This window comes from Megalobrama amblycephala, linkage group LG13 (assembly GCF_018812025.1).
Source record: "Megalobrama amblycephala isolate DHTTF-2021 linkage group LG13, ASM1881202v1, whole genome shotgun sequence".
NCBI classification, from domain to species: domain Eukaryota; kingdom Metazoa; phylum Chordata; class Actinopteri; order Cypriniformes; family Xenocyprididae; genus Megalobrama; species Megalobrama amblycephala.
This window is the reverse complement of record NC_063056.1, coordinates 5,095,311-5,119,600: the sequence shown is the minus strand read 5'-3', so window position 1 is coordinate 5,119,600 and position 24,290 is coordinate 5,095,311. Positions and strand designations below refer to the sequence as shown.

Below are 24,290 nucleotides of genomic sequence, written 5' to 3'. Positions count from 1 at the left end.
GAAGACCTAGGCTGAGTCATGGCTACGAGTGTCTGAGGCAGAGCCAGTGTGACTGAGGACAGAGGCGGAGCCGGAGGGAAGGAGAAACCCAATGTAGCCGTAGGGATGGAGGGACTGAGCGCAGCGGAAGGCTCATAAGTCCGTGGTGAAAGTAGGGTGACAACTGACCGAGGTGGAGCCGCAAGGCTGAGGGTCTTTGGTGGAGCCAAGGATGGGAGTAGCTAAGGTGGAGCCAACAGGTCGACGGGCCGAGGTGAAGTGAAGGGACCAGAGGTCAGAGGCAGAACCAAAGGATCCTCCTGCTCAGGCGAGGCTAGTGATTGTCTGACCCAAGGCTTCATATCACAGCAAGCTATTACCAGGGAAGGCGAATGGCTGCAGGCATCCAGCTGAGGCTGGGATGGAGGGCTGGCTGAGCTTTGCTGGGAGGATGACAGAGGTAAGCTTGATGGGATCCATGATGGTAATTCCAATTCCCAAAATGTCGATGATACAGTTTCACTACTGTCTTGAAACAGCAATGATGAAGAACAAGTAGATAATACAAGGTGGGAGGCAGTACCTCCATGTCCAAATCGATCGACCTGTCCTCGATGTCCAATTACACCAGTACTCCCTCTACCACTGAGGTCGCTGGCTCTCACCCCTGGTCAGACTCACTCTGGGGCTCCGGCTTCAGGGTGATGGTCGGCACTGTCCCTTCCTCTTCGGGCTCTGGCTTACTCATCGCTCTTCGTCTGCAGGGGGCTGTCGCAGAGTCTCTGTGGTCAAGGGTGGTGGTGGACTGGGCTCTGGGTCTCACTGTGTCCTGGATCGGGGACAGACGCTCTCCAGACACCTGATGACACCTCCCTCCAAGCAAGTCATGAGTTGTCTGGGAGGTCTACAGGGTGGTGGTAACTCACCCCGATCCACGGTCTCGTCATCATAGGGGCAGGTGATGGAAAGACCGGAGCAGAACCGCTCCATGAAATTAAAAAAAGCCCAAGCCCTTTTGGGCAATTGCTGCAAATTTAGCAGCATTATCCATTTAGTAGTAATCTACAGCATAAAACGGAACAAAAGGAAGTTGCATACACTCTGAACACAAACGCTAATGTAAACGAGACCAGAAACTAAACATAGGAAAAGGCTGTACTTAAGTATACTGACAAACAGGGTAATTAATGTAACACAGCTGAACTAAACAAACTAATGACATTAGTAACCATGAAAACACAAGAGAAGTGGGAAAATCAAACAAAGGAACAGGTGACTAATGAATGCAAACTAAAAGTCCATGAAAACAAAACTACGAACAAGACTGAATATCTGTAACAGACTCAAACTCCACGTGACTTCAGAAGGTAGAACACATAAAACATATGAACAATATATTTATGATGCTTTTATGGTATGTATGGTGCTTTTATGGTATTCTTTTTTGGAGCTACACAATTATTGTCAGTGTGAACTGTTGTATGGAAAAAGTTGAATGGTTTCCACAAAAACCTGAAGCAGCACAACTGATTTCAACACTGATAATAAGAAATGTTTCTTGAGCATCAAATCAGCATATTAGAATGATTTCTGTAGGATCATGTGACACTGAAGAAATGATGCTGAAAATCCATCTTTTATCACAGAAATAAATCACATTTTACAATATATTCACATAGAAAACAGTTATTTTAAATCATAACAATATTTCTCAATGTTCCTTTTTTTTTTACTGTATTTTTCATTAAATAAATGCAGCCTTGGTAAACAGAAGAGACTTTTTTCAAAAACATTGACACACAGTACGCGTTCCAAAATGTGGGGTCAGTACAATTTTTTTTTTTTTAAATGTTTTTGAAAGAAGCCTCTTGTACTTACCAGGGCATTTATTTGATTTTATTTGAAAATTGTGAAACATTGTTATTATTTAAAATAATTGTTGTCTATGTGAATATATAAAATGTATTTAATTCCTGTGATCAAAGCTGAATTTTCAGCATCATTCAGTCTCCAGTCTTCAGTGTCACATGATCCTTCAAAAATCATTCTAATATGCTGATTTGCTGTTCAAGAAAAAAAAAAGATGTTTTACTGACCCCAAACATAGGATAACACATAAAGAAGAGGAGAAAGAAGGTCACACAAGGTCAAGGCCATGTGTGAGATTTTGCGTCATAACCTTGAAATGTTCCTTCTTTAGTGCTTATTCTTCCAATACTATCCTCTAAAGTTAGACTGGGCCTCTGTTAATCAAGCTGTTATCAAGTGTACACAGACAAACATAGATGGAAACTTCCAAAGTCAGCAACACATTTTTCATTTGGAAACTGAAAATTCAGAGCAGGACCGTAAAAGGTGGGGCCTTGTGATGAAATGAAAATTCAGATTTTCTAAATGCATGTTATTGATCTTATTGTGAAAAATACATCCATATTTCTTTTTTTCCTTTTCTTTTCTTTGTTCTTTTTTTTTTCTTTTTTGGCCTTGTAATGTTTAATCAAAACGAATGACGAATGCAGGATTCAAATTATGTAGTGTTAAACCCTGCCCCTGCAAGCACACGTTCATCTGCCTTCACTTTTGAGAGCCACACCCACATCTCAACATCCAAACAACAACTGCTGCAAAGAACCAAGTCCCACCTTACTTTCTTTTTTTTTTTTTATTCTTTTGTTTTCTGATAACCTATCAGATGCATATCATAATATGGAAGAAAAGTCACTAATTTGTTTCATTTGTCCTCTAAAGTCCTCTATTATGTAACCTACATGGCCCTTGGGAGCAGTTTTGTTTGGTAGTCCTGATTCAGAGATGGAAATATAGGTTGCAGGAAACCTGACAAGGGATGCTGTCCACATGTGTCATTCTTTGACGACTATGACAAAGCACAAGGTTCCAGCTTTGGCAAAGCATATCTTTCCAATGTGAATGTCAGCCACTGGTACGTTTATTTATAAAGGTGTTTATCAAGGTTGGCTATTTCTACCTCTAGTCTTGCACATTCTTATGCACAGCTGATCGTGTCCCTTGGCTGACAGTGTGAGGAACAGGCAGAACAGAATAGCTTGTTCCTCAGAGTGTTCTGTCTTTGGTTTTTACGAGTGATGACAGCACATGTGATGAAGTAATGAAATAAAGTGGTTTAGACCTCCCTGCAGACCAAAGGGGCAGTCAAGACAAAGTCATACGGATATCTGACTTGTCTGACTTATGTATTCATGGATCTTTTTACAGTATATCAACATTAAGATTTTAGGTTAACTTATATATGAATACTACCAGTCAAAAGTTTATTTTTTATTTATTTATTTATTTATTTTGGGTTACACTTTAAGATGTACTTGTTACATTGTAATTATACAGTTACTTACTGAATAATAATTAACAACATGTACTTACTATAGGGTTAGGATTAGGAATAGGGTTTGGTTTAGGGTTAGTTGCATATAATTATACATAATTTACTGTTATTATTACTATAATAAGTACATGTAACATGTAACAAGGACACAGTAAAATGTTACCAATTTTTTTATGTTTTTGAAGGAAGTCCCTTATGCTCACCAAGACTGCATTTATGTGTTTAAAAAAATACAGTTAAAACAGTAATATTTTGAAATATTATTACACTTCAAAACTGTTTTCTGTTTTAATATATTTTGAAGTGTAATGTAAAAAGCACAAACTCATCATATTAGAATGATTTCTGAAGGGTCATGTGACACTGAAGACTGGAGTAATGATGCTGAAAATTCAGCTTTGATCACAGGAATAAATTTCATTTTAAAATATATCACAATAGAAAACTGTCATTTAAATTGTAATAATATTTAATTACATTACTGGTTTTATTATATATTTCATCAAGTAAATGCATCCTTGCTGGATGATGAAATCTTTTTGGTCATGTAACTGGTACCCATTTCAAGTTTATTATCATTTATTCACCTTTTGTCTTCGTCATGTGACAAAATTAATGTGCTAAAGAAATATGCAATCTACCTTGACTGAGGTAACTTGACTTTTTTACCATTGCAGAAATAATATGAGTGTACTGTGCGAGTGTATGTTGTCTGGCCGAACTAACACATGCTTTTTTTGCAATTCAAGAAGAAAATGTGATTATTTGTACCCATACAAAACATGCTGCCACAATGCTTAGCAAGCATCACCAAATTTATATGACTGATTTATCATATCAGTAACATAGTGGTGAAAGCATCGCACGAGGTGAAGCAGAGGACGCCACGTCAGGAAGTTTTGCTTCCAGATCTTGTGGCTGTGGCTGTAAAGGTGTTGAGACACCTACCTTGCTTTAAGAGCCTGCAATGGAATCGGCCTTCGACGGTTGAAGAAGTGCCTCCATTGGGGCCAGGCTGCTAGCTGCAGCAGCCATAGGGGAAGACCTCGGCAGAGGGCAGACGGGGTGTGGTTCTTCTGCCTTTACTAACATTGACAGTGGGGCAGTCAGGGGATATTCAAAAGTTTCCTCCAGGTGGCAGCGTTTTGTGGGCACAGGTGCACCGCAATCACCTTCTCGACCTGGGAAACAGAGTATCCCCTGGCTGGCCTGCCGTCGAGGGCAGAAGAACCTGTGAAGCGTTTTCTGGCAGTAAAAGGTGCCATCCATGACATTGTGAGCTCCTCGTGAAAATCCGGGAAGACCGGAACTGGGGTGCACTGTGGCTGTCGAGTCTAACCGCGAATAGATATGGAAGATAGGCACCGATGGGGAACGCTAGCCGCAGCTGGAACCAGCTTCCAGAAGAGATCAGGTGTGCTCCAACGGTAGCCACATTCAAATCCAGACTCAAAACACATCTTTTTATCTATGCATTTGCTGATTGAGCACTATGCTATGTTCGAACTGTTTGCAGTTTATTTTATACGTATTATCTTTTTATTCTTTTAATTCCTTTTCCTGTTTTTATTTCATTTTTAATGTATTTTATATCTTTTATGTATCATCTTGTTTTTCTGACTTTTAATGCATTTTAAATTTTGCTGTCTGGTTGAAAGAGCTGGGAGAATTAGGAAGAAAGTGATTAGGTTAAAATTTGGTAAATTTGGATAAGGGGACAAACCATGGGGAAATTTAAGCTGTAGTGCATGGTTAAGATATCTCTGGATTACAGTCAGGACACTTTCCAAAGGGGAAATTTGAACTGCGTTGCATAGATAAGATATCTCCGGAAGGGGGATTAGGGCTGTGTTTATCAGTTTGAAGTGCCTTAACAGGTAGCAGTCCTGTCGTGTGAGGAAGATCCATTCTGATCCGCTCTGATGGATAGATCCGTTTAGATCCACTCTGATGGACGACAACAACAACAACAACAACAACAAACTCCCTAAGACTTCCTAGCTCTTCCATCCAGATAGCAAAATTTTCTATTTTTACAGTTATTTCTATTCCTTATGTTCTATTTTTATTATTCTTTTTTATGTAAAGCACTTTGAATTACCATTGTGTATGAAATGTGCTATACAAATAAAATTGCCTTGCCTTGCCTTGCCTAATTCTCATTTTTCTCAGTTATTTTGCTTTTATTTCCAGATTAAATCAAATGCTTTTTCTTACGTACTACAGCACGTACTCACATGCGCACTCTTCAAAAACGGTGCTTTAACAGAATAGACAAACTAAAATATATAAATGACATTTGTATATATTCGAAAAAAAAGATATACATTGTACTTAATGTCAGCTTGCTTTTTGCTCAAGATAACGATTTATTAAGTCCACGTCATAAAAACAGGAAACCATGTTTCTAACCACAGTTCGAGAGATGTCGTTCCAACCACACAAGGTTGCGATGCAGTTTGCGAATGTTTGTTTGAACTATGGTTTCAGGAAACACCAAATCGTTGAACTAAGTTAGTAATGACGGAACTTGCGATGTTAGTTGGCTAACGATGCTTTTGGGAAACGCACCCCTGTATGGTATTCTTAGGTGGAAAAACAAAAGTTGATAATATATATATAGTGAAAGTCAGTGGGGTCCAACTAAACTATTCCTGTAAATCTGCAACATACATTACAGTTCCACAGCAAAGGTCTGTTTATGAAATTCTTGTAGTGTGCACAGATCTAATCTGGCTGACCAGATTCGTCATCATGCATGCTCAATGAAATTGAAAAATAGCGCAAAAAAGAGGGAGAAGCTTAGGGAAGCCAAAAAATAAAACATGCCATTAAAGAGCTTCTGCTCAACTAAAAGTCACTCGACCACAAACAATTCCTCCAATCTAGTTTGTTGACATGTTGTCAAGAATCAGTTCTTGCGCTGCTATGTACGTATATCTGAGTAAGAATTGATTTTTTTAGGACCATAACATCAGAGTGTGCCAACAAAAAACTGGATTTTTTTTAAAATGTATGCAATTGTGACAAGCTTCACTCTTGTATTGTGTGCTTGGCTTAAGAGTATGCAGAGGTTATAGAGGACAAAATCAGTTAGTGACCTCCTTAGCCATAATATTCATAACAGACCTTCAGCAGATATCCTCTTGTTTTAAATATTAACTTTGCACAGCTGCCATTATCTCAGGGCCCTGGCAGGAATGTGTTAGGGAGGAGGAGGTACTAAAAGAAAAGAGATATGGTCCAGATGATCTTAAGGCACTGACCTCACCACTACTTCCCTAACTGCAATGTGGCACGGTGAGGCAAAGGTTTTTTTTTTTTTTTTTTGCTGTAATCCCTAAACCTACCTGCTGCTCTCAACCATTGGCTGAACTATAAAGCACCCACCACGTGCTGTTACATACAGTCTAAACTCTTCATCAGCAAAGTCTGGAATTCCCCATATTGCCCGATGACCTTTCTGGAAAAAAATGTATCATTCACTGTGTATATGTTAAATGATTATGATGAATTGTTGCAGTTAGACAGATATTTTGCTTCTATTATAAACATTTCTTTACAGTCTATTTCAAGAACAAAAACACAAATTGTCTGAAGCAAGTCAAAATAGAGAAATATAAAGCCTCAAAGCAATATAATCAGTACAAGAAGAGTGTTGGTTAAGTCTTTTGCACAGACACTAACAAATGTCCTTAATACATTATGGTTGACTTAATTGTGTAAATCTGGTCATTTTCTTGATCTTGATCATTAGCTGATTCCCATTTAATGAAGTATAAACGTATGATGTATCAACGCTCCAAATGACATCTTTATTGTGGACAATTAACATTTGTAAGAAAGTGTGCTGATACAGGATCCATAAAGTTCTGACAATACCTTGAAAATGACCTCAATAGGATTTGTGTTGAAACACACAAACATTCAGCATGCACAACATCACAGTGGTAACAATCAAATTATTTTAGATAGTAAGATAAGGCTTTGGACATTGCACAGTTTGGTAGTACTAACAACAAACAAAAACAGCAAATAAAACCTGAATGTAGCAATTTAAATACTTGTTGTTGAAAATATATATATACATGTAAATAAAATGTTATCACAATAATTTGCATATACAGTGAAGAAATTACAATATCTCAAACATCACAATTTAAAAGTGATATGGGGTAAATTATTCTGATGTCACACAAGAAGAAATCATTCTTCCTGGTTCAAAGAGCTTGAACCTGGTGATATTAAGTGGTGCTCTGGTTCTAGCCATATGATAAGCATAATATCATGTAATAATGTTTGTTAAAGATAGTGAAAGTAATGGTAGACACCATATCTAATTTGATGCAAATGAGGCTGTGAGAGATATAGCGGTATAGGTATAGGTTCTACTGTCATAAGGTGGTATGTGGTGCCTAATTTTCACAACCCGATTTTTTTTTTTTTCAATGTAAACATTTTCAATGTTTTGTTTAATTTTTATTCATGTACAATTGAATAATGTTTCTTCTGACTAAGATTCATTATCAAGCCATACCTATACTATGTTATAATATGTTTCTGTAGTGAAGAAATACTTTTTTGAGTTTTAACAGTATTAAATTAGAAGATAAAATCATCCTCAAACATTTAACACAAGATTTCTAAAGTCAAAGCAGTGTGGCATATAAAAGTAAAACCTTAAAGCAAACATACCCATCTCATGTGCAATATGCATTTACTTCTTAAATGCACATTCATCTATGTAAATAATAATATTGACAATAATCAGACTTAATAACCACTATTTAAATATACAATAAATTTATTCATATTATTTTTTTAAATGTCTCTCTGACTACAAAAGTATCATAAATGTATCTTATTTAATTCAAATCAAAGCTGTATTTCCCTTTCAAGGGAACTTGCACTGCATCATAGTAGCAACACTATGGGAACGCGTGATTGCGTCTTGAAGCCTGTGTGAAATCAGTCCAATGGAATGCTTATCAGTCTAATGTCAGCTTATGTGACTTCAGCAGGTGCTCTGTGTTGAATTGTCTTTGTCTTTTTATTGTTGTCTGTCAAAGCACTGTTACATCATTTAGACAGGAGTTTAAATCGTGTGTTTCTCCCTGCCCTCATTACATCATAGGTGGGGATACACGTGATTTGTGCATTGTTTGTTTGGGAGTGGAGCATGCACAGTCAGTTCTTGAGGGTGAGGGTTAACTTTGTGCTATGGCCAACTTAAATATCGACTGGACAGCCGAGAGGCAGGACATTCATCCCAAATGCAAACCGGATGAACGCTTCCTGCCAGTTAAATCTCAATCTCCACATCGGGACCTACCATTTTTTCCCGATCTCCACCCTCCACATGTCAGCTTTGGTTGGTAAGGCTTTTTTGGCAGCAGGTCAGGCCAGTGTGTGTCTGCATACTATGTCGCTTTTGCGGGCATACCAGGCTGACCTGCTTTGAGACCTGGATGAAGGCTAGGGGGTGATCCCGGATTTGAGAATTGCATCGGGCCACAGATTTGTCTCTCCGGGCTGCCAAGGAGATGGCCACAGCCATTGGTCCTTCTATAGCACCCCTAGTGGCAGAGAGGCATCTCCGGCTCATTTTATCTGAGTTGAAGGAAAAATATTAATCCTTTTTGTTGAATTCTGTGCTTCTGGCTTCTTCAGCAACTCCATAAATAATGTCACCGAGAGGTTTCAGGAGGCGAAAAAGCAAGCGGCAACGTTTCAACGCTGCCTCCCTCAACGAGATCAGGTCTGAGGGGCTGCTGGGTAGGAGCAGTCTCAGTCATCAGCCAGCTCCTTGTATAGAGCACAGCAAAAAGAGAGTGTTGCAGATCTGAGGACCGTCATTCTCGCAAAGAAGGCTTCAGCAAAGAGGTCCTGATGCTCATGGTGTCAGGCCGCTGAGGGCAGATCCCTCAGGGGGGATCAGTCCACACCTCATTATATTCTCCTCTGTACCCTCAGGGGACTGTTCTGCCAACCCGCCACCCTTGGTGCTTCAGGGCACAAGGGTTTCCAGTGAGTTCATGTCTCCGTGTCCACTCGCACCCTCCAAGGAGGTTATTATAGGAGCAGGTCGATTGATCCCTGCCGGTTATCCGCTTCAGGGCATTGAGGGGACGTCTCGCATGATACCAGAGGCCAGTATCAAGAGTAGACCATCCGGTTGTCTGGAAATTTCTGCCAAATATGTCTCAGTGGGGCCTGCACACAGTAGAAAGAGGCTACAGAATACAATTTGGTTCTTGCAAGCCTCGATTCAATGGGGTCCTTCCCACTGACGTCGGCCCTGAGCAGGCTCTGATAATGGAACAAGAAGTAGTAACTCTCTTGGACAAAGGGGTCATAGAACGTGTTCCCCCACCTGAGATAGAGTCCGGTTCTACTGGCGATACTTTATCGTTCCAAAGAAGGATGGGGGTTTCGTCCAATATTAGATCTGCACCATCTAAATCACCAGCTCCTCTAGGGCTGGATGCCATGGTGCACATGTGGCTGAGGCTACATCTGTACACTTTTCCCCAGATCACTCTGCTCCCAGGAGCTCTGGACAGTCCATCAGGACTGGGCCCGTCTGTTGCTAGTAGCCCCGTTCCGACTGGCCCAAGTTTGGTTCTCTGACCTTATGTCTGGGAGACTCTGATCAGGAGGGACCTTCTGTCTCAGGCAGGGGGCTGAATCTTTCAACGCCACCCAGAGTTGTGGAAGCTGTGGGTTTGGCTTTTGAGGGGGCTCAACTCATAGACTCAGTCCTCTTATCTGAGGTTGTGGAGACCATACTTCCCTCCAGAGCTCCCTCTTACACATCCCTCTTAGTGGAGATTATTCACTCAGTGGTTTGAGAATCATCAGCTGGTCTCAGTTAACTGCCCGGTTGGTGCAGTGCTAGAGTTCCTGCAGGAATGGTTCTCCATAGGGTTATCCCCATCTAACTTAAAGTTTATTACGTTTTGGGTGGTGAGTTTTTGGGGAGGAATCCATTGGTGACCTGTTTCCTCCATGGCGCCTTGAGGCTGAGGCCTGAATTCCGCTCATTCCCTTTTCAGGGAACAATAGTTACAGTCGTAACCTGAGATGTTTTCAAACTGATCCAGCTAATGACCATTTGCGTTCCAATGTTATTTTAGTATCATTGATATACTATTATAGTTTTTGTTAATATTTTGAATTATATTTTCTTTTTATATTTTCTTTTTTCATTTTCATTTTAGTTCAAGTTTTAGTAGTTTTGTTGTGTGTTTTTTTCAAATATTCAGGTCAACATAATAAGTGTCACAATTTCTCCCATTATTTTTCTTCTGTATCTTCCTGATTATGCTGTGTCTCGACTAACTCAGAAGCAAGATACACTGCTATCCTTTTTTTCTAAACATTTTTACATGGCTCGATTTTGACAGTCTTGAGTCAATGAATTATTTTGAACCAGTGAATGCATTATTGATAATTTCCTTCCAGCAATATCACATCCTGTATTGAAACAAGCCCTGCCTGAGTAATCAGACACCTTGTAAGTGGTGCTACTGATACAATCATACCAATCATCAAACTTGCGAATCACCAGACTAATCATCTTGGAGAAAGAGCTCAACCTTTAAATGAACAGATTGCTCATATGTATCAGGCCACAATCCACATTGATGATTCCATAATGAATACAGTCTCACAATAAACATGTCAACCCTTATCAAGTGGTGCACTTTGTGCTGTGAGTAAACCTGTGTAAAACTCTAGTCAAGTTCTGTGTTATCTTGTAAGCATTATTCTCTATACGGTTTTCACCAGTGCCCCCAGTGAAGCCTTTTGTGGCGTTAACTTTCACCCTCCCTTTACTGGCAGCTGATAGACTGGATCTCCGCCAACCAAGCCACTGCAAACGTGCGACTGCTCATGTAGGCACTTGGACTCAGCCCCACAGAAATGAAAGCACTGCAAAGAGAGAATTAATTCATTCATGAATAAGAAACCTAAATGTTGTAGATTATCTCATCAAATCAGGTGGGAAAAAAATGCTTTTGATATATACGTTTTACAAATGTGATTGGATTCAGTGAAACCAATGGAAGATACTTCATATGGCTTTATATGCAGGACTGTGTCAGTTGTGTTCATGCATAATAATGTATTGTAGAAAGTAATTGGTTACATAACAGACATTTGAATTTGGTAATTGCTTAGTTTCTACGTGCAACTAGTCAGGGTGTGCTTTTTCCCATATAATTTGCTTCTTACCATAGTATGACGCATTGTTGGAGAAATTAACTAGGTAGAGTCAAGATTGTTTCCTAATGCCTTGGTAACATGGTCACACCTCCATCATTTAACCATGTTTGTTCCATAATATTATATGATTGGCTAAATTAAAGCCCAATTCACAAAGGTAAGCTTGTAATAATGTTTTCTAATTCGGGTGGTACTGGTGGGTTTCTGTTGGAAATTCGAGCATGCAGCCGTTCGTCTTTGCGTCATTACATCACGTCTGTTTACATAAAGAACTAGTCCCAGCTAATAGGCTATATGACATGTGAGGATGCTGCAGGTGACGGATCATTTATAGCCTTTTCTCACAGCAGCTGCAATAATTAAACTTGACATTTTGATGGCGGATTGTAATCCAGAAAGGTCCAAATGACAATCATCAGTGACAACTGGAGATTCACCTGTAGTCAAAGCAAAAGACTTCAGACAGCGGAGTGGCTACAGAAACTGAATTCTACATGTAACGTTAATACACTCTAAATACAGTCACACAATGCTAATGTTGTTAACATTAACAATTTGAGAACAAAGTATAACAATAATAATAATTTGCATGGATCCGAACTAATTAAGTGATCGTTAGATTTAATCACCATTGTTAGCGCAATTTATTGTAATTTGTTTTTTTTTCTCAGCTGGTCAGAGCAAAAGTGGCAGACATGTTACTTACTCCTTCAGATGACATTTTCCAGTGAAAATTCTTATTTTGGTCATACTTCCAAGCAGAGATGGGCACTTGAGTTAGAGACTCGGACTCGAGTCGCATTTTAACAGACTTCGACTTGACCTGAAATGACTTCAGACTTGACTCGACTCGGCACAAAAGACTCGGAATATTTTTTAAAATGACTCAAGTCTTTTACCCTTAACTACTGATATAATAAATAAAGAATTTGTGTTGTGTTTAAATGGTTTTATAATATCTGCGTCACATATTTCTTTACGTGTCGTGGTAGATTGGACTCTTGTCATAGAATTTAATTACGTATGTCCGTGCACGTAAACTCCGAAATGTCATAATAAGAGTCCCATGCAACATGACGGGAGACACCATGCTATATGTTCTTTCGTTTGGGTTTATTATCACGTCAGATCGACTAGATGCACAGAATGTGGGAAAACAATTAAAGACACCGGAACAACATCATCAAATTTTATGAGACATCGCATCCACAAAGGTTAGTCACATTAACTCACACAGCTAGCTATTATACAGTGTGTAGTTGCATGGCTCTTTTGAATTGCCAGCCTGTTAAAATATGAACAAAAAAAATCTAGACTTTAAACATAGGACTACGTTTTATCAATCTTCGTATTATTTGCAGCTTTTCTATTTCTTAATGTGTGTCCATAAGAGAGAGAGAGATAGAAAGAGATGTTAATCCATTTATTACTTAAAGCTCATATTTTAACATATAACAATCAGCATGTGTAGAGTTTTTAATTGACATTCTTAAACATTGCGAAGTTTGATATTTTCTGATAATGACTGTCGTCAATAACAACGAAGCTGTATAACAAACTGTGACTTACTGGCGCCATCTTGTGTCCGTTTAGCGACTGTATTGAAAATGACTACTCGTGTTGCCAGGACGACTGTTTTGTACATTGTAATGGATTATAAAGCAACAAATTGGATGTACATTATCCCTTACATCATAGGACCTTAATTTCAAATAAAACAGATTATAGAAAGATCATATAATTTTGTCTATATAATACAACTAGGATAAAATATAGGATTTGATTATGAATTTTTTTTTTTTTAATGACTCGAGACTCGACTCGGACTCGTGACAAAAGACTCCAGACTTGACTCAGACTCCAGTGATAAAGACTCGTGAACATCTCTGCTTCCAAGACATAAAATCTGTGATTCTGAAGTACAGTATCCACACCGATGTGGTGGCTGACAGCAAACATTAGATTCATGATAATTTCACAAATAACTGCAATTGTAGGTTTTTAAACAGAGATGGTGACAAAAAGGCAAAACTTACAGACTGCAGCTTTGAAATAAAACTGAAAACATTTAGTTAATCAATGTTTAATTTAGTTTACTTACTATAAGACAGGAATATTCTCCTTGAAAGGTCTTAATGTTTATTGTGATGTCTTTTTACAATATGCATCATCTTTCTGTTAAAAGAAAGAAAAATAAAGAAAAGAAAAAAAGAAAAGTGCAAAAAAATGCATAAACCCCATAATAATTCAGCAGCAAGCTCATTGGTTACTGATACAGTGAGAACGAATCAGCTGTGCCCTATAGAGAATGATGTGATTGCAAGCAGGTTGAGTAAAGGACTTATTAGCCTGCGCCATCTAGAGTTTAATGACAGAACTTTGTATTTAAACTGGAAACCATGATTTTCCATTAAACCAATATAAAATACACTTTAAATAAATGACACTGTCATTTTTTTTTTCAGTGTATTTTATGCATGACATTCCCCCAAACAACACAACAGCATTACGCTGAATATGTAAATCACTGCATGCCTTTTATGACACAAACATGTCTGCTTCTACAGATGTATGTCAAGCTTCTCATCTGCATCTCGTGCCTCTATCCAGACATATTAGTCATTCCAAAGGAATAATTGATGCCTTTGATGAAGCTTTATTTGACAATGGACCATCAAAGTCAGATGCCCTCAATGAGTTCGCCAAGCGTGATTCATTGCCAAGTTCCAGTGGGCTTTGCACAATGACAATCAGGTCTTTTATTCCACTAATGTCATTTCCCATTCACAAAGACAAAACATATCACATGGCCAGATCACGCTGCTAAACACACTGCGCCATTGACAACAGTGTCATTTTCTACAGATTATTTGATTTAATTTATGGTTACACTTTATTTCGATGGTCCCCTTACACATCCTGTTGACGTACTTGCAAAGTTACTTGTAGTCAGCAGAATGTCTGTTGGGGAGCATCAAAATAAAGTGTCAGCAGATATTAAGCAGTTTACTAATAGACTAATGAGAGTTAGTTGACATGCATGTGACACATTACTTATATAGTCAACAGAATGTCAAAGAGAACCATCAAAAGAAACCGTTACCACATTTATACTTCACATCTCCATCTTCATTGCTTTTAGACTGTGATCCATTTTGATTTCTTTGTCAGTTCATTTCATTGATATGATTGTCATAAATCATACAACTTGGTATTACAGCTTCCATTTATGTAACAAAATTAGTGTTTTAAGTCATTTAAACCTGTTATCGTTTCCAGTTGATCCATGTGTTAATTTAAAAAGTTAATATTTCTAGTAAAGATAATTGCTTTAATGTACGACCAGCAATTTCTCACAGGCGATTTCTCTTTTGTGTGGATGGGAAAAGGCATTGTGGGAACATGCTGTGCAGATCATTGGGCCTTTGGACCTGAACGAGGGAGCGGCTCTTTCTTGGTCTTTATGACATTCTTCAGTTCTTCACTTGTGTTAAAATATGTTGTGCTTGTGGAAAGAGCTGTAAAAGAAAGTCCAGTACCAATGTTGTAATACATTACATATTATTAACATAAGGCATTAGTCGTGCGATACGTTTGTACTGCGGCCAACACAAATACTTTTCTAACAAATCACTAACAGTGTAACCAAGGGCCCTTTTCTCTCAACTTTGTCTTGCTGGGTTATAAAAGCCAATAACATCAATAACACATGCCTATTCTCTTCTTTCTTCCTTGCCTCAAATGTGGAAAAGCACAGGAAAGATCCTGCGGTGAAGCATCTGTTGGGAAAATATGTGTCCATGCCCCAATGAAGACAGACTGTTCACATGAACACTGTAAACGTGTGCATCAGGATCCTCTGTTTGTCTTACTAACACATAGTTTGTTTGTTTTTTCATCCTTGGGAGTTTTATTTCCCAAGTTATGTTTGTTTGTTTGTTTGTTTGTTTCCAGATTATCATTAACTAAAACCATAAAAAAAAAAAAAAAAAAAAAAAAACATTGAAAACATACTTGAAAAAAGGTAAATGTTAACTGAAATAAAATAAAATATAAAAAAGTATAACCACTTATTTAATTTTTTTAAATTTTCATTTAGTGTAATTTAATTATTAGTAGACATATTTTAAAATTAATTATAAAAATGACAAAAACACAACCAATTGTAACCAAATTTAAAGTGAAAACAGAAAGCAAAAATAAAACTAAATTCAAAATATTAACAAAAACTATAATAGTAAATTATAGTAACAGCTTATTAAAAAAAAAAAAAAAAATCTTCCTTTTTGATAAATGACGGTCACAATAAAAATGTCATGGAAAATTTTCACCATGTCTTCATTTATTTTTGCTGTACTTTTCAAATGCTTTTTATATATTTTATTGTTGTGCTCTTGTCCAGACTCAGACTTTCAAAATTGGAAAATCATCATAAAAATATGAATTATCATGCCTTAAATACCGTATGTGAAAACTATGATAATAATATAAACACAAAATGTCAAATTTCAATATTTATTTATTTATTTATTTATTCCATAAGTTAGCATACTAGGTAACCAATTAGGCAACAGCATCAGATGGGTTTATCGAATCATTAAATTACAATAAGAAACAGAACAAAATGACACGCTAGAGTGACACAAACAAGCTTTGTTGCTATGTGAACAGTGATGCTGTTGTGTGAGGATTCTGAGCATGCTCAGTCCTAGTTTGTGCCCGCCTCACACGTGCGCATGCAGAGAGCCGAGTGACAGGAGATGTCCTTTAAAAAACAACAGTGACAAACTGCATCTTGTGAGCATTCAGTATTCGATTTAAACTCTGTTTTAATCTGGAATGGACATATTTGTATAATGTGTTTTGACATGTATCTGTCATTTATGCCAAACACCCAAAGAATGAGACTGTTTGCCCTGAGAGCACAGACCACCAGAGATGGACACAACAGGCCTCGCTTTCAGTTCATGAGTGTGAACACGGGATGTTAAATTGGAATGACAGGAATAATTCAAAGAAATTCAAGTTGCACATAACAAAGGAATTTGAATAGTCTAGCACACGCTTATAGATATGACAATAATTTAAAAGAATTATTCATATGTTCCATCTTATTCTCCTCTTCTTTCATTTTATTTGATGGAATTAAAAAAAAATCTATTTATCATCACACCATGGGCCTCATTCATGAAACACAAGCAGAATTAATTTTGTGCAAATCTTTCATAAAGTCATTTTGATGTAAATTTTCAGATTCATGATAGTTATTCAAATTATTATATTTTTTAATTCATCTGCTCTCGTAATCTTTAATCAGAATAACTTCCCCTCCCTCTTGCAGCATCTTTTCTCTTCTCTGATGACGAGGGTGGGACAACCTGTCAATCACATGAGATCTACCAACAGCAAACCACAACCATCCAATCAATTCCCCACGGACAAAATCAAGCCCTGCCATACATTTGTTCTTGTTCCAGGAGCCGTTTCACTAGAAAATACTTCACAACAGGGCAGAAAAGACTATCACAACTTCTGTTTCATGCCAACTTTAACATACACACGTTTAACTAATCAAAACTGAGGTTAACAAAGTGTTTGTGTATCAGAAAAGCCCATAATAAGTGCAAATTCTGTCTGAATTTACTCATATATGTGTGTTATCTTAAGAAATTATGTTATGTTCAATGTCATGAATGAGGCTCATTGTGATAAATTACCACTGTAAATTTCTGTCAAGCTGTAAATTCTACAGTATCCATGAAGAGCAAGGTTGCACTTATATTGATGAGGTTTTGTTTATGACCAGCTGGAATAACATACAGTTGTTCGGATTGATTCTAAATTGCTGTGAATGGTAGAAGACACTGGCACTGAATGGTTAGTGGTTTTCATGGTGTATTCCACCCTCTAGTGGTCACTTATTGTTTTGAATTTGTCAATCCTTGAGAGAAAATAGATCTAATTTCTGGTTTAATAAGTAAATAACAACGCCAGATGGATTGATTGACATGTGTCAACCTATAGGACACCCTCTTTAATCATTACATTATCATTAATCATTACATATATCACATTATATGACCAGTAAGGTTAGAGACAAAACATCAATATTGTAATTACTGTTCATGTGATATCAAAAGAAGAATATGAAGTAATGTTAGTTTTTTAAAGTTTTTTTTTCCCACAGTTTTTCACTTGTTCTCTAGCCAAAATTCAATATTAAAAGAATAACTGAATTCTGAGACTTTATCACTGGCAACAAGTAAAACTATGATTCTGACAAATTAATTTTAATATTTGACACCTGTCACCATACTATTGTTCAATTTTGTAAAGTGTAGTTGTTATTTCCTTTATTTATGTATTTTAAACAAGTGAAATTACGCTTCTGTAAGACACTAAGTCTTAATATCCAAAACTTTTTTTTTTGTCTACCAAAAATTGGATATTGTTTTAACACTGTAAAGCCTGAAATATGAAATAATATGAATCTATAATAACTTTTAAACCTTCAGACAAAATATAAAAATAAAAAAGAGGCTCAAAATTAGCAAAAAAACATGCAATTAGGTACAGTTGCTGATATTTATATGGACACAAAGAAAGATTCTGAATTCTGATAGCTTGTAATGTAAATCAATGAGATGTAAATGTAAATCAAATCTTTATAACAGTATAGTTAAACTACTTAAAATCATATAAGAGACTACTTACATAAAATCATATAATTATCACTTGTCACTCTATATCTGCAATATTATTTCTCTGTAATATGATATTTAAATTCTGAACTATCAATCAGACGACAAAAGGCATGAAGTAGATTCTGTGCAACAGGTTTTTCAGCAAAATTCTGATCAGGTTGGAGGCCTTAGAATTCTGTGTATCAGACATGATAGAGTAGGCTTTAAAGGGTTAAGATTTTTTTTTTTCTGGAAAACAAGTTAAAGATTCTCATTATATGATACTAAGAATATGCTTTTTGTTGTGTATCTTTCAATTTAAGTAACTTATAGATATTAGCATAAAACCCCAATCAAAGTGTAATAACAAGACACAACGTTTAAAACATGACTGCACAATCATGATATGAAGCACTACATCCTCTGCTATAAAGTTTATAGAGGCTGATTGGCATTCTTCCCAATAATAAAAAGAACACTGTGACATTTCAATAAAGATTTGTCATGGCAAAAATGTATGCCACACACACCTGAAGCCCTATTTTAACAATGTCCCACTTTCCAAATACCAAAAACCCAAAGATCATCCCAGCGGTGGTCACAATTGTTTCTCCCCATGAGGACGATTTCACTGCTACAGCTGCAGCGCCTCCCATGGACACACCAGCTGCTCCAACAGCCCCCAACAAAGCCCCCGCCGTACCACCTACTCCCAGCATCAGCAATGACACTTTAACTATCATCAAAACAACCACCGCAATTATAGACGCCCCCACAATCACCTTTCCTCCAGCTTCTCGTGCCATTGGACCAGCGACTGTTGCCCCTAAAGCAACTTGACACACTTCTGACACAAAGAATCCTGCAGAAATCGCCTGTACGGAGGATTCATGGGTCATCCAGATGCCAACATTCTCCTTGCTTATGTTTTTTCCTGCCATACGCATTTTTACAGACATGCCTGCCACCTCCTGGCCGGCATGAATAGTCAGCACAGCAATGGCAAATGTGGCAAACATTCCCACGCATCCCATAAACATCCAAAAGTTCAAACGCCGTGATCTCATGAGCCAAAATGACATGCACAACATCAAAACTAACAGGACAACAAAAACAAATCTGTAATCTCCAAACCCAAAGATGCCTAAGCCAGTGGTCACAAATGCAGTCACAGTCATCGGAATGCCAGATAATGCAAGAAATTCCATGTATTTGTCCACCGCTTTGAGCAGCCGTTGTCGAGACGTCCTCTGCTGCATTTCCAGTTCAACAGCCTTCCTTTGCTGTTTCCTTATTTCTTCACTTTCTCTTTGTTGGGCCTCCCAAGCAGCTAGACTTTCCTTTTCCGGTTTCTCCAACTTGGAGGCAGTAATCCGCTGTTCCATTTCGATTGCTAACCGCTGTCTTCGATCTACTTCCATAGCAAGTAGTCTCGCCTGTTCTTTCCTGCTAAGTTCAGTAAAAATTCCACATAATTCCTGTTCTGTGCATGTAAACTTAATGAAGGTGTACATTAATAGTTTCAAGACTGTGAAAATCCCCAATGCCCAAACCAGGCTGACCATCCCGAACATCATGCTCAGTTTTTCAGTGATGGCCCCTAACGCTGCACCACTTAAAGTTGTGGCGAGGGCCGCGGCCAGTCCTGCCGCCACCCATCCTTCACTCTTCCTCACTCTTAAAAGAAACAAGGCCACAAAAGCGGCTATGATGACCCCTGTTACCAGCGATGTCATTGATGTGATGAGAGCAGTAGTTCCGAGAAGTGAGCCCAGTCCCAGAGCCCCAACGCTCTTAATGCCAGATATGATGGGTTCCATTTGGGTTCCTGAGATGATGCCTGTCATAATTTGATTCACTGGTACTTCCGTGGCTCCCAGCGTACATCCAGCCACTGCTCCAAGCACAAAACTAATTCCATACACCATTACTGGGCTGTTTGTCTCTGGAAAAAAAAGTTAAGAACCAGATGTTACAAGTTATTAACATCAAGTCAATAACATAAATCAGTAATGTTGACTTTTTTACCACAAAGCTAAAATGTGTATGTGGCGAGGGGGGCGTGGTTCAGCGAGGTCTGCAGCGGGAGAGAGAGTCGGGAGACGCACAGTTGGTGAATGGGTTAAACGCAAATAACGAACACCTGTCTCTTGTTTCAGTAATTGCCGTGGAGAGAGTATAATACGGCAGGAGAAACAGGAGTGTGCGAGAGAGAGAAGGACTGCTGACTGGTGGACACTACTGAGCCCTGAAGTCTCTGCTGGAGTGAAAGTTATTTTGTGACTGTGTTTATGTTTTGTGCTTGTCTGCACAACATTCTGTTTTGAGAGTGAATTTATTAAATAAATCTGCCGTCAGCAGTCAAGCTGACCCTGTCCTCTTCCTTCCCTTACAAGAACCTCGTTACACTGTTGCCGAAACCCGGGAAGGAAGAAGGTGAGCAGCCGCCATGCAAGCATCGTCCTCCACACCATTTGCGGACTTCATCGCCTCCCTCCCAGTCCGCGGGACCAATGGCCCATGAGACTGATCCCACTGCTCTCTGGCGAGTCACAGGTGGTGGCACAGCAGCTGCCAGTACAGAACCTCCTGGTCTTCGACGACCTCAAGAGGGCCATCATCCAGCGGGTCGGCCGGAGCCTGGAACAACATCACCAGCATTTCCGCTCTCTGGAATGGGGTGAGTCCGGCCGGCCCTTCGTGATCGCCCAACAGCTCCGGGATTCCTGGCGCAAATGGCTACTGGCGGACGGAAAGCGACGTGGACCAAATCATCGATCACGTGGTACTGGAGCAGTTCATCACTTGGCTCCTGAAAAAGACGGCCGAGTGGGTCCAGTGCCACCGGCCCACGTCGCTGGACTCAGCCAACCTCTGGTCAGCGAACCTCTGCCATCTGCTTCTTTCTCTCCCTCTCTCCCACCTCCTTCTCTCTCTTGACCTATCCCTCTACCTAGGTCCCGGCCGCCCGGCCCTCCTTGAGTCCCGCCCCGCCCCCTGACCAGGGTCAGTTTGTGAGTCCGAGAGCCCCTCCCAGGGGGGCGGGACTGACCGCTGCCGGGCCGGACCCTGCTCCTGTTTCTCCACTCTCTCTCTTTATGTCACCGACGTTACGTGAACTTTACGAATTATTGGGCGTTAAATCGATTCTTACCAGCATCTTTCACCCACAAACTGACGGGCTGGTTTAACGTTTTATTCGCACGCTTAAAACCATGATTCGTAAATTCGTTCAGGAAGACGCCAAAAATTGGGATAAGTGGTTAGAACCCCTGTTGTTCACTGTGCGAGAGGTCCCGCAAGCCTCCACGGGGTTTTCCCCCTTCGAGCTTCTCTATGGACGTCAGCCCCGTGGGGTGTTGGACATCCTAAGAGAAACTTGGGAGGATGGACCATCTCAATCTAAAAACGAAATTTAGTATGTGCTGGACTTGATAACAAAACTCCACACTTTGGGGCGGCTATCCATGGAGAATTTGTTACAAGCCCAGGACAGACAGAGCTGGCTGTATAACAGGGGGACTAATTTGCGCAAATTTTCACCGGGAGATAAAGTGCTTGTATTACTCCCAACATCAAGTTCAAAATTACTTGCAAAGTGGCAAGGACCGTTTGAGGTCACATGGCAAGTTGGAGAGCTTGATTATGAGGTAGTACGGTCTGATAGGAGAGGAGCACATCAAATTTACCACCTCGATCTCCTTAAAAAATGGAATGAGGCAGAATCAGTGATGATGGCGACGGTGATTAGTGGAGAGGATGATCTCGGGCCGGAGGCGAATATAAAAAAACAATCTCTCGCTCTGGCCCCAGGGGGAGATCACCTCTCGTCCTCCCAGCTCACTGATTTAGCTAAGTTACAAGCAGAGTTTGCTGACGTGTTTTCTCCCCTACCTGGCCGTACAAACCTCATTCAGCACCATATCGGCGTGGTGATTCGCAGCCGGCCGTATCGCTTGCCTGAACACAAGAAAAAGGTAGTTCAGCCAGAATTAGGAGCGATGCTTGAAATGGGATAAGAATCCAGCAGTAACTGGGTGAGCCCGATAGTTTTGGTTCCTAAAACGGACGGCTCAGTGCGGTTCTGGAGCGTTAGGCAGCCATTGCAGTTCAGAAAGCTTGGGACGCCAAGGCTCCTGATCCGCCGTGGTGTCTAGAGTTCCTGGACCTGCCCTGGAAACCTCCATACCCATCTGCACATCCAGTATCACCTGCCAGTAGGTCTCCAGGGTCTATCATTTTGTTTCCAGGGTCTATCATTTTGTTTCAACACATTGAAACAAAATGATAACTGCAAATCCATGTTTCGCTGCTGGAGTCCAGTTGTTTCTGTGAATTGCAGTGATCCATTTGCTTCTCTTTTCTGTTGCTTTCAGCAGTCTGTAAAAATATACCTCAGGTTTCTTGTCAAATCTATTTTACTGTCAATCGCAAAGCTCTTTCCCATTTTAGATGTGTTTTGTGTGTTTTTTGCTGATTTTTCCAGCCGACGGTGACATCACGTGCATGCATTTAGAAAACAGAAAGGGTGATTTGCCATTTTATGCTGAATTTAAGTTTTTGTATTAATTCTAATTTTGTCAGCTAAATGGAAAAATAATAGTAGAGACTTTACACTTTTTTATGCATATTATCCAGAAGAAAGGGAGTGGACTGAAACACGTCGAGCCAGTTTACCCACAGGCCATACAACATGATGATGTGTATATTGTGTCAACATGTAGGCTGTAGTTAAATATGAATGTGACAACATAGGTTTTAACTTCAGTCAACAAAACTGTTTTCCTTAATACGATTGATGTAACCTCTGATGTATCTTGTTCCACACATTTACATACATTCCATTTTCTGCCCACTGCACTCTAAATGCATTTTATTCACACTTTTTTTTATGTGACATCCATTATACAGAATTGTCAGTACATTGTCAGAGTGATTGTCAGTTCAATTTAAATTTTTGTAAATCAGAATTGCACAAAATATTTTTTAAACTGTTGCACCTTTAGTTTTCAAATGTCTTATATTTTCTACCCGTAGAAGGTATGCCCATAAGCATTTTTTATCTTAAGATTTTTTTTGTCTATATTTAGATAGTAGTCCATGTATTCCCAATTAATATGCAGTTTTTATATCATACACATGCATAACAAATATCTAAGAATTAACAAATTGGTGCACAAAAATAGTTTTAGAAGAAATTTAGCATATCACACCAGAAGACATTTCAGCTTTCCAAAAGCATTCCATGTTAACTACCCAAATGCCTATTTCAGAACTGAATGATGGTAAAGAAAAACAACACTACAGATATATATGTCCTACCTGTCATAAATGTATACCTTAACAAAGTTTTCAAATGCAGCTCTGACCTCTTAGTTTTATTTGTTTTTCATTATTATTAAATGTTAATCAGGTTTTATCTTACTGTGCTGTGATGACATCATGGAGATTCAGGCAAACAGGTAAAGTCCTTCCACTTGAGTGTGTAGATATCACTCACTTCAGCTCTCTCATTTCCTTCAGTGCACCTGTGCAGCTGAGACAGCAGCTATTTTGCCAACAGCTCTGTATGTGTGTGTGGTAATACCACACATGTCTGACCTTGTGGGGACCCACCCCCCCATGAGGAAAACAACTTATAAATCATACTAAATTAAGTTTTTAGTAACTCTTTAAAATAAGTTTCATTAGTTAACTACTTTAGTTAACATGAACTAAGAATGAACAATACTTCTACAGCATTTATTAATTTTTTTATCAATTGCTTAAACACATTTCATGAAATTATGCCTCCTTTTCTCAAAACTCCAAACACAAAACCATAACATTTCCACTTCCCCAAACTTCCAATTGTCAGGTCAAAATGAAGCTCTCCACTCCAAATCATTCAGTCTTGCTGAAAAAACAAACTTTACCCTCAGACATGACACACAAGCCCTCAAACACACACACACACACACACACTGCAACATAGTCTTACACACTGGTGAGATAAATTCAAAACAATGCTACAAATACCAGTAATAAGTTAAGTTGCT

At 38.9% G+C, this 24,290-nt stretch overlaps 1 protein-coding gene across 1 annotated transcript; it reads right to left on the bottom strand.

Annotated features, from left to right (window-relative positions):
* Positions 1–15,911: 15,911 nt before the first annotated feature.
* LOC125244199 lies at positions 15,912–23,783 on the bottom strand. Its single transcript, XM_048154243.1, has 2 exons — positions 23,678–23,783; positions 15,912–20,197 (listed from the first exon to the last, which is right to left on the bottom strand). The coding sequence occupies exons 1-2, from the start codon at positions 23,694–23,696 to the stop codon at positions 18,741–18,743; spliced, it is 1,476 nt and encodes a 491-aa protein (XP_048010200.1). The 5' UTR covers positions 23,697–23,783; the 3' UTR covers positions 15,912–18,740.
* Positions 23,784–24,290: the final 507 nt, after the last annotated feature.